The sequence below is a fragment of the Pygoscelis adeliae genome, unplaced genomic scaffold, assembly GCF_000699105.1.
Source record: "Pygoscelis adeliae isolate BGI_AS28 unplaced genomic scaffold, ASM69910v1 Scaffold21, whole genome shotgun sequence".
Taxonomy (NCBI): domain Eukaryota; kingdom Metazoa; phylum Chordata; class Aves; order Sphenisciformes; family Spheniscidae; genus Pygoscelis; species Pygoscelis adeliae.
The window spans coordinates 4,742,856-4,759,665 of NW_008824243.1; the positions used below are offsets into that span (position 1 = coordinate 4,742,856).

General features: G+C 41.1%; 1 protein-coding gene across 1 annotated transcript in view; it reads left to right on the forward strand.

The window, feature by feature from the left end:
• SCFD2 (sec1 family domain containing 2) overlaps positions 1-16,810 on the forward strand; it is a gene marked incomplete at its 5' end in the record, with an annotated part of 203,370 nt that continues 186,560 nt past the window's right edge. Inside the window, 2 exons of the mRNA XM_009335213.1 lie at positions 1-157; positions 8,858-9,026. Of these exons, the coding sequence (XP_009333488.1) occupies positions 1-157; positions 8,858-9,026 (326 nt within the window). The remainder of the gene's footprint in view (positions 158-8,857; positions 9,027-16,810) is intronic.

The following is a 16,810-nucleotide window of genomic DNA, read 5'->3' on the forward strand; positions in this document are numbered from 1 at the left end:
ACCGCCCTGGGCCTGCGGGAGGAGAGCTTCGCCGTGGGGGCCCTCAGCAGGGTCGTCGCCGCCGAGCTGGCAAGCTACGCCCCGGCCAGGAACAGGAGGAGGACGGCCACCAACAAGGCCTCCGTCGTCTTCGTGGACAGAACGTTGGACCTCGCTGGTAAGAAATCCACTGCTGGTGGGGGCTGTCATCCCTGCGGGCCCACATCCACCCCATCCGGAGGGTTTCAGATAGTTGTAGGAGTCCTCGTGGCCTGGGAGCACGTGTGACACCATGGTGTGGTGGTTGCTCACACATCCTTGTTCCTCAGCGGTTCGTGGAAACCAAGAGCTAAGCAGAAGGCTCTGCTGGAAACACAAGGGTTTGTTTCCGGCACTTCCATTTTGCTGCAAGCTAGAGACCTTAGCTGTGCCTGTGTGGCATCCCAAGGCGTGAAGGAAATGGTCTGCACATTTCAGACTGTGCCTTGTGGATTACTGCAAAGCATTTCCCAGTGTATCCATGTGTCACCCTTAGCATTATACCCATCAAAACAGATACACATTTATATATGCACTTAACTATATCTATATGCCTGAAAGTGTCTCTGTATGTGTGTATATATATGGGTTTTATATGCTATGCATTATACTTAGTCTTTGAGTGAAGGAATTGCACATGGCTGGTGGTGTTAACTTGGAAAACCTTATGTTTGAGTGAAAACAATACAGAATTGCTTATACAACACTTTCTGGGAAAGCAAATGAGCGTAAGAATTAACCAGACGGTAAATTTGATACTACCAATTAATGCAGAATTGATGCAAAAAGTTGAGAAGTGTAGAGAGTGGTGTGAGTCCACTGGGAAACTGTCAGAAGGAGAATGGCTAGTATTGTAATCAACCTGCAAGCTTGGTAAGCGAGGTAAAGTCTTTTAAGCTGGTAAGATGTGATATCAAAAGGGCAGAAAGGGAGTGATTGAACGAGTCACCAGCAAGGTGCTGGGCCAGTGACCCAGAAAAAGTTTGTGTCAGGCTCTCACTTCTGGAATAACCATCTTTCAGAGGAAACAGTAAACTCAGAGAATAATTGATATGGGAGTGGCTGCATTCACTTACCCATCATATTATTGATAGATCTGCTCACATATACAATGTGTAGGCCTGGTTCTGTTTGCATTATCTGTAGTCAATAATTCAGGTCGTAATTTTGCCACCACGTGTCCCATAGAAAAGTGCTTGGCACAGTGTTGCACCTGCAGCTCATCTCTTTCTGAATTTTCTTCTGTTTCCGCCCTCCCCTCAATTTTGGCTTTGTGTATTCTTGCACTGCTATAGGGTTCATAGCTGTCAACAATGTGCTGAAAAGCAGCTAAGGTTCTGGGCAGTTAATGCTGTGCTGTGGTTGGGAAGATTGCTGGGAAGGCTGCAGGAGAGTGGACTTGGATGAAGAGCCTTGAAATGAAACTGTGAGAGGAGTGCCCGTTTGGGGTGGGAACCAGTGAAACTGGACAAAGATTCGTGCATTCAGGTGGTGGGAAGAATTAAAAACAACAAAAGGAACTGGAAATTGTGGGTGACAGGGAGCTGCCTCACAAGGAGACTGTTGAGGAGGCATGAAGAGAGATAATTGGTACCAGTTTAAATCTGGGAAGTGAAGTCTGGGATCTTGTACTTCAGTAGGAGAAGGTTTTCTCTGAAAGAGAAAACATCAGGGCTGTGGTGGGGCAGCTTTGGAGGGGATGCATCAAAGCTCTTGGAGTAAGGATGAGAAATTAAAATATTCATTTTTTTAGGAATATATTCTCTTTAGTATCTGTAACTGAAACCAAGATCCCTTCATGCAACCATTCTTTTGTTACCAACAAACGCCTCCAGAATTCATTGACAGTTTCATTAAAGCCTTCCTATGCTTTGGACATGATACCATATACTCTTGCCATCAAGTACAGTGCAAACTGAAGGAATAAAAATCTAGTGCATTTCAGAGGTAAAGCACTATGTGGACCTGAATTTAGTGCCACACAATGAGATTTGTTTCAGAAATTGTACAGTAAAAAGTACATGAAAAGAACAGTATTTAAGTTGTGAAATCAGTTGTCAAGAAGTGGGAAATGGCAAAATTAAGTTGTACCTGAACCTTAATTTTCTTAGGCGTATTCAGCCTTTTATATACTTTCTCCCCTGGCCCCCTACCTCTGACTCCACTGCTTGGCCTTCAGGTGAATGAGTCTGTTGAATTTCAGCCTTACACTTTGTAAAAGCTAAAGCTTTCTGTCTGCAAGTTTCCGGCTTCGTATTGGCAACTGGGCCACTGGATTTTTTTTCAAGCTATGATATGTATTTGCAGTCAGCAGTGTAAAAATAAATATTTCTTTTTTTCACATAACAGCTCGGTGCAGGTGGAAGTCTTTGAGGTAGACTTTCTCATTTGCAGCTCATTTCAAACAACTTTTTAAATCTCCCCTCTCTAAAGATGAAAGATTTTGGATTTGATTTGTAAATGTCTTATTGATACCTGAGTCTTGGCCAACATGTGGGCTGCAGATATGAGAAGTGGTTATGTATCCATGAATTATGAGAATGCTTTCATATTCTAAGCACTTTCACAAAAACCTGGAAGTTCATTATGGGTAGGTGCTGGGCTACTCTCTACTTAAGTCAGGCTACTGCTTCAAACCAAGTGACTTTAAATCACTCTGAATAGGCTATCAGGAGGCAAATATTTTCTAACTCGAAGACCTGGATGGAATACAGCTTTAGGTAGCTCTAGATGATGTCTAAAGGAGTTGCACTAACAGATGTCTTATTTTTGGCTCACGTTCCATTCTTATCTAGAGCAAATAAGATGTTAGGCTGGAAAAACAAATAGTTTTCAGTAATACCAATTGATTTCTAATAGTAAAAATCAAAATGTCTCAAAGTGCCTTTTCTGGTGCTACAGTTGCAAACAACTGAACCAAGGGAAAATACTGGTACTTAAATAAATATTAAGAACTTTCTACTTTAGTACATATTGGTAAAGAACCCCTGAAGCCAGTGTCAAGAAACTGTATTACCTTTGTTGTGACAACTATTAAAAAAAATAGTCACATATAAAATGGCACATTTTTCTATCAAAAGAACCAAAAAGCATCTAACTGACTAGGTTAGCTTTCTAGGTTCCATGAAGCAAAGAATCTCTTCTGAGCTATTACTCTAAAATTTGGATTGAGGTATACTGAATACTTTTTATAATCTAATTTTTTTGCGTTCAGCATTACTTATGCATGCTATAATTAATGAATAGAGAGGAAAACATTGAATTAAGATAAATAATTCTCCTTTTTGTCCTGTATGGCATAACATTCAGCTGAGCTGTAACAGGGATCTTCTTTTTATGGCCTCTGCTGCCCTCACTGCAGTGGTATGGCTTCAACTGGGGATGGCATGGATACTGCCTATCCCTGCAGTGTAGGTAGGATCTTATGGATAAAGCAGTGCCCCAGAAGGTGGGATGTATTTTTATGCCCTGAGGAGATCCGAGGCTTAGTACTTTGTGCTCACTTCTTGAGTTCTGATTGTATAAAACTTTGTTACTGGTGCTGTCCCTAATCTGTATGTATGTGTAGTGATGCTTTTGTTTGCCTACTTATTGTTTTAAAGTTCACTACCTTTGCTTTAAAAAGCAGAATAAATCCTCCCAGCTAGAGTGGTGGTCTGATAAGTGACACTGGTTAAAGCCAGAGCTAACTCTGGCACCTTAATTGCTCTTTTTTCTTCTCCTCTAATATTTGCGCCCCTAAATATTTGCATTGTGATACCATATTGTAACCCCATGCTCCTTCCATGTGTTTCTTAGTCACCACCTTGCCAGCATTCACACCTTTTATGAAACAGTTTTTCTGGCTTCCCAAATTTCCTTTTTCATTCGTAAGCTCATTGATACCTTTCAGATAGTGGTGTTCAGAACAGCTTGATGCGTTTCTCTTTCCAGTCTCTTGATGCTTTGCAGCATTTGGGATGTGGGCTGTTGTAAGCACAGGGAATAGTGAGGTCTCACCCACTGGTATGCGCAGGTGATTTTGAAACGCAGTACAGTGAGCAAAAGACAGAGAAGAATGAATAGCGGGGGGGTGGGGTGCCTGTGCAGTTAATGTATAACTTTGAATAATAACCTTTGTATGAGTGTTGTTGAAGTTGGATATTTCAGTGCTGTCAGCAACAGCACTTTTATCTTCCTCTAGCACTTTTGCATGTGTTGGTCAAAATCACAGGAATGTTTCCTCGCAGCCAAGGCTGCAAACTCGGGTTTAACTTTCTGTATCATCTCCTCACTGTCAGCCAGGCATCATCTTTGCATCACATCCTTGTGCTGATTGTATGTTTTCAGCCTTTTAACAGATGCAAAATGCATAGTTCAGGTGCTCATCAACGAAGCGTAGATACCATTCCCTTTCAGTTCCTGGGAGCAGCCACAGCGATGAGACAGTGGTGGTGTGTCTTAATCGTTTTACCAAATAATCCCATTCATAGAGGAGGATGAGAGTGAAGACTAATGTAGGCCCATGCCTTTCTGGTAAAATCTGGTTCTGACTAATATATCTTTTTTACTATTTTTGTTTTAAACTGTTTGTTTGTAACTGTCAATTTCTTTCATTATATCTGTCATGTTTCTAATTTGGAGCGCTTCCTCATGCTCTTTTTGATTGCAACATCTTCCAAATTGACGCATTGGTGGATTGACACTAATGTCTTTTTAAAGGAAACAAAACCATGTTTTTTTCTTCCTTACCATATAAGCTGAGGCTTTGAAAACATAAATACTGAGGCGTGTAGAGTACAGTAGTGCTCTTTTTATGAGCCAGGCTGGGGCTTTGACACAGGAGGCAACTGATGCTTAAATTGTTCTGGTTACTGGAGGTTGTAGACTGCAGCTGTGAGGAGTGATGGCAGCTAAAAATATTCAAGTGGTGTCAACTCAGTACTGTGGGTCAGGGTGCAGCCTCTGCTGTGGCTTGGTTTGTAAAGATTCTGCTATTGTGGAATAGGCACACAATTTTTTATAATAGGTTTTTAAATGCTTCAGACGTTAAATTTGTTATAGAGGCTTTACAGAGATAAGCAAATAAATGGAATGAGTTTAGCCTATTTAAAGAAAACTGCAGGTGGCTAGGTCAGTGCAGGGGACTTGGAAATTAAAGGAGCCTTGAGCAGATGCTTAAGTGTTTCTTATCTCCAAATTTACTACTGTTCACACATGTTGCAATAGCTGGCTGTGAGAGATGGGGAATCTCATATTTCTATGGCAGCACTCTGATGCTGCTGTGCTTGGCTGTGGGCTTCCTTGTTCCTACTGCTGGGCTGCAAGTTTTTGGGGGTTTTTTGGAGGATGGGGGTTGTGACATTGTTGGTTTTTTTTCTTGTGGTTTTTTGGTTTGTTTATTTTTAGATTCAGTAGCCAGCATAGTGGGACAGATAACTGACTACTTTGATGCTCCTTTGTACAAAGGAGAACATACTTCTGTCTTTTGGCAAGGTAGAAGGATGCTCTAGTTTGTCTTGAATGCTGCACAATGGTTCTTGGGAACATACAGGCTGCTTTCCAGCACTGTTTAACAAGATCAGCTTAAGCAAATGCTGTATGAAAGAATATGGCAAAACATTGATAAGCTTTGGAACTGGAGCTCCAAATATGCAGCTTCTTTCAAGGGAATAGGGTAAACATTTCTGCCTTCTGATATTTTAAACCCTGCTCTCACTGAGGTGATGCATTGCCTAGAGAAAGTTGCATCACAGGAATTGTCCCACTAGAGTCCTTTAGTGTAAAATCTTCCTAGTGGTGTTCTTATTCAGAAAAGCATTGGGTAAGTGTGCAGTGTTGAAACATCATGTAAACTGGGATGGGTTTGTCCATGTTTCTTTCCAAAATCACCAGTCCTGAACTAATTTACAAAGTAGTTAAAACAGCAGATGTTAAGAAAGCTTGACAGTGGGGGCAAGAAATGCCTTGCATACTGTTTTAGTGCACACCGACTTATATTTAAACTTTAATTGAAGGAAAAGCCCCCAGTAGAAATTAGCTGGATTAGTTGTTGGCTAGCGAGCAATGCCTTTGTACGAGAACTGCTTTCTAATTCAAGCTCCTCATGTTTAGCAACTGACTGTATAAAGTCTTCCCATTGCCCAAGCTCTCATGTTGCTTCTGTGATATGCAGTTGCCCCTTAAATCTGCTTTTTTTGTTTGGTTGGTTTGGTTTTGAACCAGACAGTAGAACCAGTAGGAGAACATAAGAATTGGAGTACAAATGGTGTGATATAGGTCTGGTAATGGGCTTAGGAAAATATTTTCTTTTATGCATGTCATTGATGCCTTTTTGGGGGAAGGGGAGATGTAGTTAATGAGTTCCTGGCTGCTGTTAAAGAATCGGTTGGTTGACTTTGCCAATTGTGCCAGCTATAACCTGTATCAGATGTCACATATTTCAGTTTGTAACTCTTAATGAGAAGACAGTAAAATTAGAACAGTGTGATACATGAGATTTCCTGTATCCTCAAGGCTGGATATTAGCCTGGTGTGAAGACTCCTATTTTGCATTGGTCAGATAAATTTTCCTTCTCACTTTAACACCTGATCTGTGTGCACGTTGGCAGCATTAAAGCTACCAGCTGCCTTGAACACCACTGGTCATGAGAAGGTGCTGGGCAGCCTGTTGGCTGTCCTTAACAGCGATGAGGAGAGAGGACGGAAACCGGTCCCGTGGACCCTGCTGAAGTCAATGTGGTTGAAAAGCGACTCCCCTTGATTTCCTGTCCTAGTCTCATGAGGTTTAATTGTCTTTCCAGCCTTGGTTGGTTTGCATAGTTGGTCGAGGTGATAGGGATTTTTAAAAGCTCTGGGAGATGTGTTCTGATTGATTTCATGAGGCAGAGCAAAAGTCATGTGCCTGCGGACCAGTGGAAGCCTCCAAGAAGTAGCAGTTCTGGGAAGGAGACTGAGATGGCACTTGCTAATTGTGGAAGCAACTTAAATACATTGAGACTTTCCCCCTCTGCCAAGGAGAAAGGAGGGATGTTAATAATTAACATGGGTTTATTTGCATTTGAGGAGTTTCCAGTTTAGCTAAATGCCTTGTCTAGCTAAATGTTGCTTACGTGCAGCAAGCGTGGAGAGATAGACATTGCTTCCAGTATGGGGGGGGGGAAGTTCAGAAGATTACCATCTGTTTTCCATGTCTGTAACTTTGTGAGTGTTGATAACTGCAGCATGGCTGACAAGTGACTGACCTAGTAAGAAGAATGTAGGGATTTTGGAGAGCAGATGTCTTAGGGAGTCGCAAAGACAATCCAGCTCATTTCATCTGTACTTCAGTGGTCTAAATCTGTCTGGGGATGGTAGAAAGGAAAGTTGTTGTTGTTCTGTGACTATTACAATCTCTGGTAAAACAAATTGGTAATCTCAATCCAGCTGAGTGGCCAGGTGTCCACATTGCCGTACCACCACATGCTGGACACATGTGCCTTCCTTGCCTTCTGTGGATAGAGGCATTGCCAGCATGGAGTTTGACTTTACTTTTCTCCTCCTTTTTCATCCTTGCTTTTCTTTTTGACTTCTACTACAATTCAGAATAGCTGATAAACCATGAGGTGGTTTTACAACATGGATACATGGCTGCTGTAGACATGCTTCTGCTGGAGACAACCTTCTGCTTATCTAAAAGTAGTTAATAATCTGACCCCTTTAATATTCTTGATGTAAGGGCCTTGTTTGGATTTATAGAGCATGTGAAGCTGACTTCACCTGTTGAAACAGACCTCTGTCTTTGGAAACATTCAGAAGTGAAAACAGATAGGGAACCACATGGACAGACTTTGATGGAGTGGGACCATAGCCTAAAAGATCTTTTTCCTGCCTCTCGAAGGTGGCTTCAGAAGTCCCCTTTCTCCTGTGAGTAAAGCCAGGAGAACACTACTAAGCTCAGCACTGGTGTCCAGCCCTGTGGTGGTAGCTGAACCATAGCTGAAGTGGCAGAGTACAAATACCTTTGACTTGTTCCTGACTTAAAGGCGATAAGGTTTCTGCTCCCCCTCTCCAACTTTTTCATCTGTAGTGTGTGTGTCATGTTTTTCTGCTTTGGCTTGGCTCACAGTCTTAATATTTTGTAAGTTGGTTGTAGTGCCTGTGTTGAGAGTTGGTGAATGGAAAGAAGAACATTTGTGTTTGAAATCGGGAGAACTGAAGGAAACATGCCAAATGGAATTTGGAGTTTCTCTTGGAACATGGTTAAATTGACATTTTATACTATGTAACTTTGGTTGTTTTAGTCATTCTTGTTGGTTTCACCAGTGCTGCCCTCAGTCCATGTAGGAGCGATGACCTTGATGGTGGCATGTTGTTGGTAATTGTTTATTTTAATATGTCAGCCTATCTGGGTAGCTATGTATGCAACCTGCATACAGTCCTTTTAAGCACAGTCCTATTAGTTTAGAAAAGTATAGTTTGCATGTGTGCAAGTATATATAAATGTTTGTCTGCTTTTTTTAATAACCATTGCAAATCTTGTTTAACTAACAACTTTCTTATACAAAGAGAAATATTTTGCATATTTAAGTGCAAAATCAGTGAATATCTGCTAGCTGTAAAGCTAAGTCTAATTTATGCCTTTTAAATGAATCTTTCTGAAATGTTATCAATACTTCAGACATTCCAGAAATTAATTTTACTTTTGTAGCAAAATATCTTTGAAAAACTAATTATGGTCTTGATGTTGTGACTACCAGTGTCCTTCTTATGAAAACATGTGGTGGTTATTTTGCTCTCAGTTCTTTGTGGGTTTTTTTGTTTTGGTTTTGTTTTCCTTCTAGTTATGTACCTGACAGTTTTGGGGTCTCTTTTTCCCTAGGAGCAGTTGGTCATCATGGTGACAATCTTGCAGAGAAGATACTTTCTGTGCTTCCCAAGCTTCCTGGCCACAAGACTGATGTGATGGTTAACATGGTGGAACTTACAGCACTACGGACTACAGATGAAACTTGCAATATTATAGCACCTGGCTGCTTAGCACAACCAAAGTAAATATTCTTTTTTTCTTTCTTTTTTTAAGATGTTGAATATGTTTGTTATCTTTTTGTGAGAAAAAGGAACAGGGAACAAGTCTTTTCTTTTAAACATAAAAATAATCAAGCTTACAGCAAGAACCCATCTGGTCCTAATTCTGCTGGTATATAATCAGTTTGTATGTGTGCATTAAGTGAGCGGACCAGATAAGACTCCTGAAAGTGGGAGGTTCTCAGGACCTTTTTAGATTTGGGTTGTTTAAATTGCTGTAGATTACTGTAATAGAAATCAGTACAGATTAAACACCAAAAATTCTTCCTTGTGACATTTCTTTTTCTGCCTAAGTAACAGGTCATACAAACAGGTAGGTCTAAAGTGAGGCTTTCTTTTCCCATAAGCCTCTTTATAATTATAAAGTGAGCTGCATGCTGAATTCTTGTTAGAGTACCTGTTAACTTAAGGTTTTATCCCTGTTTTCAAACACAGTACCTGTGGAGAAAGATAATTAGGCACAAATTTAGGTATACAGACAGCTTCATGAGAGCCTGGTTTTTGCTCAAACAAGGACAACCTAAACTTTGTACAATTGTACTTAGCTATGTATAATTTGCAGCTAAGACATTGCTTGTAAAGTGCATCAGATTTGATGTTTCACTTTCTAAATTTAGTTGTCCAAACTGAAACTTTCCTGCAGCTTCTGTGTCTATGCATAAACCAGGAAATACACCAGGTGCTGGTTTCACTCCACAAAAAAAAATTCTGCTCAGCATTGCTCTAGAAATTCATGCAGTGCAAAGGAGATTAAAAGTTCTTTCTCTTTTGCTGTAATGTTCCCTCCATATATTAGAAAAGGGTTTTTCAAGATGGGCTATCTAATGTAGAGTCTATTCTTCTGTTTGACTCCTTTTGGTACTTCACACCTGCGCTCTACTCCCTCTTTTCCCCCCCACAAAGATTTCACAGAAGACTTTCCGCTGTTCCAACGTATGGTCTTTATTTTCTGAGAGCCTCCAGATCCTTTGTCAACTTCCATCTCCCACACATGCTGTAACTTAGTCCTGTTTCTAGGTTTCACATTGCATAACTCTCTTTTTCCTTAGGAGTTGGAGAGGAAACATTTCCTCATATAGGTGGACTCCATTGTAAGTTGCTGCTGGGGTGACTAACTTAAATAAAATTTGTTCTGGTTTTCTTCTCATTGGCTGCTTTCCAGCTGATCTCAGAAGTAGAAGTGGGATATCCTTAAGATCCATCTACACAGCAAAATGAAGAGGTCATTGCCCATGGTAGACATGCTGTGGTAGCTGTTGTTTGTGCTAACTTTGACTAGCTACCAGAAATAAAGATAATTTCTGGCAGCGTGGACTAGGAAAAAAGATAGATATTTATTGCCCTACTTTTGTTGACCTGTGCTACTACTCCATTATTCCTAATATTATTGACATTGAGGAGACTAAAGTAAGTGCTACTATGCCTTCCCATGCTAAAATTATGACTTCGGTCTTCTCTATAGTCCCATTTTTAGGAATAGCCTGCAGAGTTTTACTGTGTTCTAAGGTGGCTAATAGTATATATACCGAGGTTTGTTTGCCTGTTTGCTAGCTAGTGGGAAGGTGCCTCTGTTAACAGTACAGTTAGACAACATATGTTGCAAAGTCTCCTGTGGACACAGGTGGTTAAAGAACAACAAGATTTGGCTACAAGGTGCTCAGCTGCTACTCTGCAAGTACAGTAAAGTTGGATGACAGCAGCTGATACCTGGTACCAGGGCAGTGGTGTCATACCACACCAGTCTGTAACAGCTTCCCCAAAATACCCTCCCTCTGCAAAGTCATCTGATAGAATCTGTTACACTGGAAATTTTTAAGAACAGGTTAGGAAAATAGTGGTTTAAATAGGATTGATCTTGCCTTGGAGCAGAGCAAAGGGACTAGATGACCTCTCAAAATCTCTCCTGTGATCATTGTTCACAGCTGAAGAAGTGATGTATGCCTGAAAATAGTCTCCAACTTCGAAGAATGCAGCTCTGCGATGTTCAACCCTGCGTCTTTCACTTTTTCTCCAACTATGTAATGATTAGGAGTAGCTTGTAACTTAAAATAGACATTTCCAAACAAGCTTAAGACAATTGCTGAAGAGTACTAGAACCCATAACAGTGTCTGAACAGGTGGCTGAAGGTGGTAACTTCCATTCTGTTCAACAGGACTGTGTTCTTAGTATTGGATTATAAACGTCAGCATTAATCATCTTTGCTAGCGTAAAATGGTTGAAGTTCTTCTGAAGCACTGAAATGGATTTAAAGTTCCCACCAGTAAGTTTCCCTGTCAATTCTGTAAGAAAATTCCATATGATGCTCTCAGTTCTTCATCAACATGGTTATTGCCATTGGTAGCCGGCTCGGAAGCATTTCTTGTAATTGAAAACTTGGGTCTTGATTTATATTTGTAAATGATGCATGGCAAGGAGTGTTCCTCTGCTTGTAAATTTTCCATTTACTCTGGCGAGTGAAAGTGCCAGCACCTTTCCCAGACGCAGGACCAGTAACTTCAGTTACACTCAAGTGGAATGTGTGTGGGCTCTTTTATGTGAAATTTTGTGATCAGACTGTGGTGTTTCACAGACTCACATATTCAGAATATTTTTCAAATGTTTTCATTATTTTCTCTCAAGTAATATTTGAGCATGCTGCGGTGGGGAGAGAGCGAGGTCTGCTCCCTCCACACAGCTTGCTATATTTAACTTTTCTTATGGAATGCTTCTCCAGCAGAAACATCTGGGCTCAGTTACAGAGTTAGCAAACAGAATTAATGAATAATTTATGGCTGGTGTGGTGAAATAAAGCAGGGTTCTTTTCTCAAATCTAAGGAAATAATGGGCTTCTTTAAAGATTTAGATGAAAATGTAAATGCCATATGCTGCTTAAGTTACTGTACTTTGAAGGTACTCTCTTTGTGAGGAAGGGAATTTCTTTTAAAAAAAAACACCTATTTTAGAATTCTTAATTTTATTAGTATTAGTAGCCTCAAAAATCTTTCAGAGTAATTGTTTGCCCTACTGTAGTCACTGGCATATTGCTGCTCCAGTGTGAATGTTAGTTGAGTTATGCCTTTTGAGAATTGTGTCAAAATGTTTTATTCATTTTTATATACAGATGCATATATATAAAGAGAATGAAACGGTTTATAGACATAAAACTAAGGAGAGCCACTCTGGATCAGAACTATTAGTTTCTGACTAAAAAGTATGGTAGCCACCCTGTCCTTCCAAACAAATAATGCATAACAGAAGTGGAAATTGTAGTGAAAACTTAATGGCAGAGGTAATTTAAAAAAAAAAAAAAAATTGATTGCAGCTCTCTTTCTGGTCTTTGTATTTTGATAACCCACACAGTGTTTTTGGAGGAATTTCTAACAATTTCAGCTTCTGATTTTAAGCATACATGTAGTGGCTTCTACGAGTTGTCTGCTTGGATGAACCTCAAGCTCTCTGTGTTTGTGAGCCATTCGTAGTGTCCGTTTGGTAACATTTTGGCCACTTTGTTTCTCAAAGCACCTATCCTGTGGTTTTAAGATTAGTATTTTATGATTTGGAAGCATTCTGCTGTCAGTAATGGAGGAGTTGATGGGGGTTTATCTTGTGCTGGTTTCCACCTCTTGCAAGCCGGGAGCCAAGGTGTGTGGAGGACCCGTGGCTCCCTGAAGCACCAAGTCAGGGTTCACATGCCTGTGTCCTGGCCACAGGTCTGTGGCGTGTGAGAACAAGAAGTAAAGAGTTATGTGATACTGAACTGTGGGCAACTGAAGAAATATGTACGTTTGCTCTTTTTTTAATCTGCTCTTTTATTACCCAGGAACACTGTTGATGTGCTCTCGTATTTTGCTGAATAAACTGAATACTTAATTCGTTTATGCACATTTCAAGAACTCGCCAAATAGAGATTTCTTCCCTGTTTTTCCACTCTTGCTTCCTTTTCTCCATTCTTTGGAGTTTGCAAGCTGCTTGGAATTCAGTGTGGTGATAAAATATCAGAAAAAGACCAGATTTTTATTTAAAATATGCATCTATTTAATGCAATATACAAAGAACCATTGGGTTCTTACGGAAAGATGCTTGCTGCAAAGATGCAAAACTATAACGTAACACACTTCACGTTTGGGCTGCTACGCCTAAAGTGATTCAGTGAGCAATATAGCTGAGGTGTCTGGGCACTTTTGACAAAGCACTAAATCATCTGAATTTGCACTGGGCGGGGGGGGGAATAACAAGTTCAGAATGAGGTGATCTTGTTGATGGGTGTGATGCAGAAAACATCGATATGCAAGCCAGACGTTTGAAACACGGCACTTGCAAAATCTTTCTGTAGGTCTTTGTATGACAGGTGGAAGGAGAGGTGTGCTGGGGTGTGGAGAAAGAGAGCTGGTTAAAAATTAGAACATTCCTGGAGATGTAATGGTAAAATTTCGAGGTCTCATGTTAATGGCAGTTGAAAATGCATACTTCTCCCAATCCTCCTTAGTTCTGAGGTTGTTAAATCCTATTTTGGACTGATTAGTGCTGTTGTTTGCAAGTGCTAAAACTGTTACAGTTTGGATGGAGGAGAAAGCCTCACTCCAGCTGTACCGTTGCTCTTGTGCGTGATGTGATGATGCAGTGCTCTCCTGATACTGGTGGAAGTTGGACAATCCTGAGTGTAGCGGAAGGCCATGGGGTGAAGGGACTTCTATTCCGGTCCTGGCTCTGCTGTTGGCTTGCAGCGTGATCTTGGACAGGTCACTTCATTTCTTTCTACTCCTGTTTCCTCTCCTAGTCCTTGTCCAAGGAACTTTGTTTTTTAAACCAGTAAACCAGGGAATTTCTTAGGATACAAGTTTGCAGACCACATGGCAGAAGATCCTAGGGGTTCTGGTCTTCGGGAGGGTACAAATAATGTTGCAAATGATTACATGGGGAGTTAAGATGTCAGGACAAGCAAAGGCAGGATCTCCATTTGTCTTTTTTTCGGTACTGTGTCCTTCCCACTCCTACGTGCAGTGCTTTGTTGCACCGAGGAGAGGGGACTGTTTTGAGTTGTATCCCCCTGGCCCCCTTTCCTGTGAGCTGATCGAACAGCGGTTCCAATGATCCTGTAAAACACACCACTGCAGTATTCTTTGAACAATCACATGTATGATGTGAATTTAAAAAGAAAGATTATTTGTGCTTGTACAGCAAAGAAAAGAGCAGCAAGAATTAAAACTGGAAAGGAGATTAAAGTCTCCCTTTAAGCTGGGTAATAGACTTTTTTGAATGGTTGATTCTATTTTTTTTTTTTTTTAACTGGGGAACAAGCATCTGAAGGATATCAGAGTGATGTTTTTCTTAACACTGAATTAATTACAAACTAAGCTTTGGGGGGATGGTTCTTGGATCTTTGTGGTATTTTCAATTTTATTTCTTAAATATTTCGTTTATGCCAGCTGTAGATATTAATTAAAAAAACCCCACAACTTTTTTGCATGCATAAGTTTATAAAAGCTTGCAATAAGAAGGTAATTTGGGACAGTGTTATTCTTGAATGAGCTGGGAATTTATGGCATAAATTAGAGTAATTTTACTTTCTGGAATGTTAATATTAAAAAGGAAACGTTAATACTACAGTAAGAAAAGCCAGATGACACAACTATATTGCTTCTTATCCACTGAAAGTCTTGCAGAGGAGGAAGGGTAAACTAGAACAATGGATGGCAAGACTCTTTCGGACGGGGAGAGGGAGAGCTGCGCACTGTAAACCGCTTTTGGAAAGGTATGTTGTTGGTGTTTCAGCAGCAGCAGGGTGCTGTTGGAGCTCCCTGCGTGTCCCTGCTTCTGGGGTGCTCCTCCAGCTTTTCCACTGCTGGACACTTCCCCCTGCCAGGAGCTGTGCACTCCTGCTCTCCGGGGACCGGGCCTCCTGCCTCTGCTGCAGTGCCCTGCTGAGTTCTGCTCTTGAGCATTGCTTTAAACCAAAACTTAAACACACTCCCTCCCGCCCCCAACAAAAAATCCCCAACCAACCAAAAAAAAAAAGCCACCACCCATGTACAGCCTTTTCCTATCTGCCTTTCTGAACAAGGTGAGCAAGCACTTCTATGGAGAAAAGGAGGTCTTCACTGCAGAATTTATGAAAAGCATAATCACATCGCATTAAAAAAAAAAAAACAACTGAAATTTTCCTTCACCAATGACAGGAGAAATTACAGCCCAGCCCTGTGCTTTTAGGACTCATGCTGTGCCACTGAGGTCCGTTTTCAGGGAGATGAATTGGGCTTTACAGGGTTCTTCTGTTGATACCTTTTGCCTTTTCAGCAATCCAGCCAGGAGATGCTTCTCTAAATGGTGGATCGGGCAGTAGGAATGCCCCAAACACAGCATCCCACACCACCACCACGTTCCTGGGCTGGCAGTCTTCCTGCTCACCACTTTATTTTACTCATATGGGTTCAGAGCACAGTCCTGAATCAAGGTCTATTCAGAGTTTCCTTATTGTTTGAAATTTCTCAAGGCATCTTCTTGTTGGGAATAACAGCCCCAGCTGCATCAGCTTCTGGGGTTTGTCAGTCAAGACAAGCTTTCCAGGAGACGCTTTCTGCTCAGTTTCAAACCAGCCTGAATAAAAAGAACGTAATTGACTGTTGCCACAAGATAAGATGAACAAGCTGATAAGATTTATTATATCTTACAATAAATGTGTATATTTGCCCGGATCCTTTCAACACGGGACCCCCTTGAAATGGAAAAAAGGAAGGGATGAGAGGGGCGTGCTGAGGGTGGAAAATTCTGTGAAGAGGTCAAGACCTCCGGCTCGCCTGTGCTGTGTAACGTGCAGCATTACTAGAAGACTTCGCTGCCGCTCTGCAAAACCCCGGTTTGCTGCAGTAGTGGGTTTGTTGAAGTAACCGGCAGAGGAATCGTATGAGGGTTCTTCATCCAACCAGGTTCCTGCCTAATAGGTGCCACGTTTTTTTCAATCACCTGTTATAACAGGCCTCAGAAGCCTTAGAAGTTGTCTTCTAGATAAGAGGGAAGCTTGAAGCTTGTTTTCCTTGAGATAAAGAATGAATTGGGCTGACAAGCTCTTGGCATCAGCTGGGTGGTTCTTCCTTATCTGTGCGTCTCAGCCCACAAAAAGGACTTATGGGGGTTGTGGGAAGCTAGACTGCTCAAGACTTTGTTCCTTGTGCTTTGAGGACCTCTAACTGCACTGTTTGTCTGGGCTACCCAGGCTTACTAATGAAAGTTTTCAGCCAGAATTCAGTTTTTTTCCTGGGCCCTCTGATACTCGCATAGCCGTCCTCAGAGTGCAAGCATCAAGAGGTTCGAGATGCTGTCGCCTATAGAATCTGCTAGTTGAAAATGGCAAAATCCAGAACGCTTCATGCTTTACCTTTTGAAGACATATTTTTAGTTCTTCTGGAGAAGGACTCCCTGTATTTATAGTATTCTCAATGTAATCTCTATGTGAGTACTGTCATTAAGTCCCAAGTTTCTGACTTCTTCCTTTGCCTATGGAAAGACACAATAAATTTGAGTGTTACCCAGATGTTATCCAACCATCAACAGGTCTCTGAGTACTTGTATCTTCAGCTGGTTAGCACAGCAAGGTAACTTAATGTCTGTAAGGAAATTCAGTGATACAATCCCTCAGCTAGTTTATCTTCTGACTGTTTCCTTGTTAGCATTGCTCTCTGTTCTGCAGGTACCTTCCTTGCAAGATGTAAAGAAGGACAAATCTCCTTCTGATTAACTATCAGAAAGAGTAACTACTGATGTCTGCAGTCA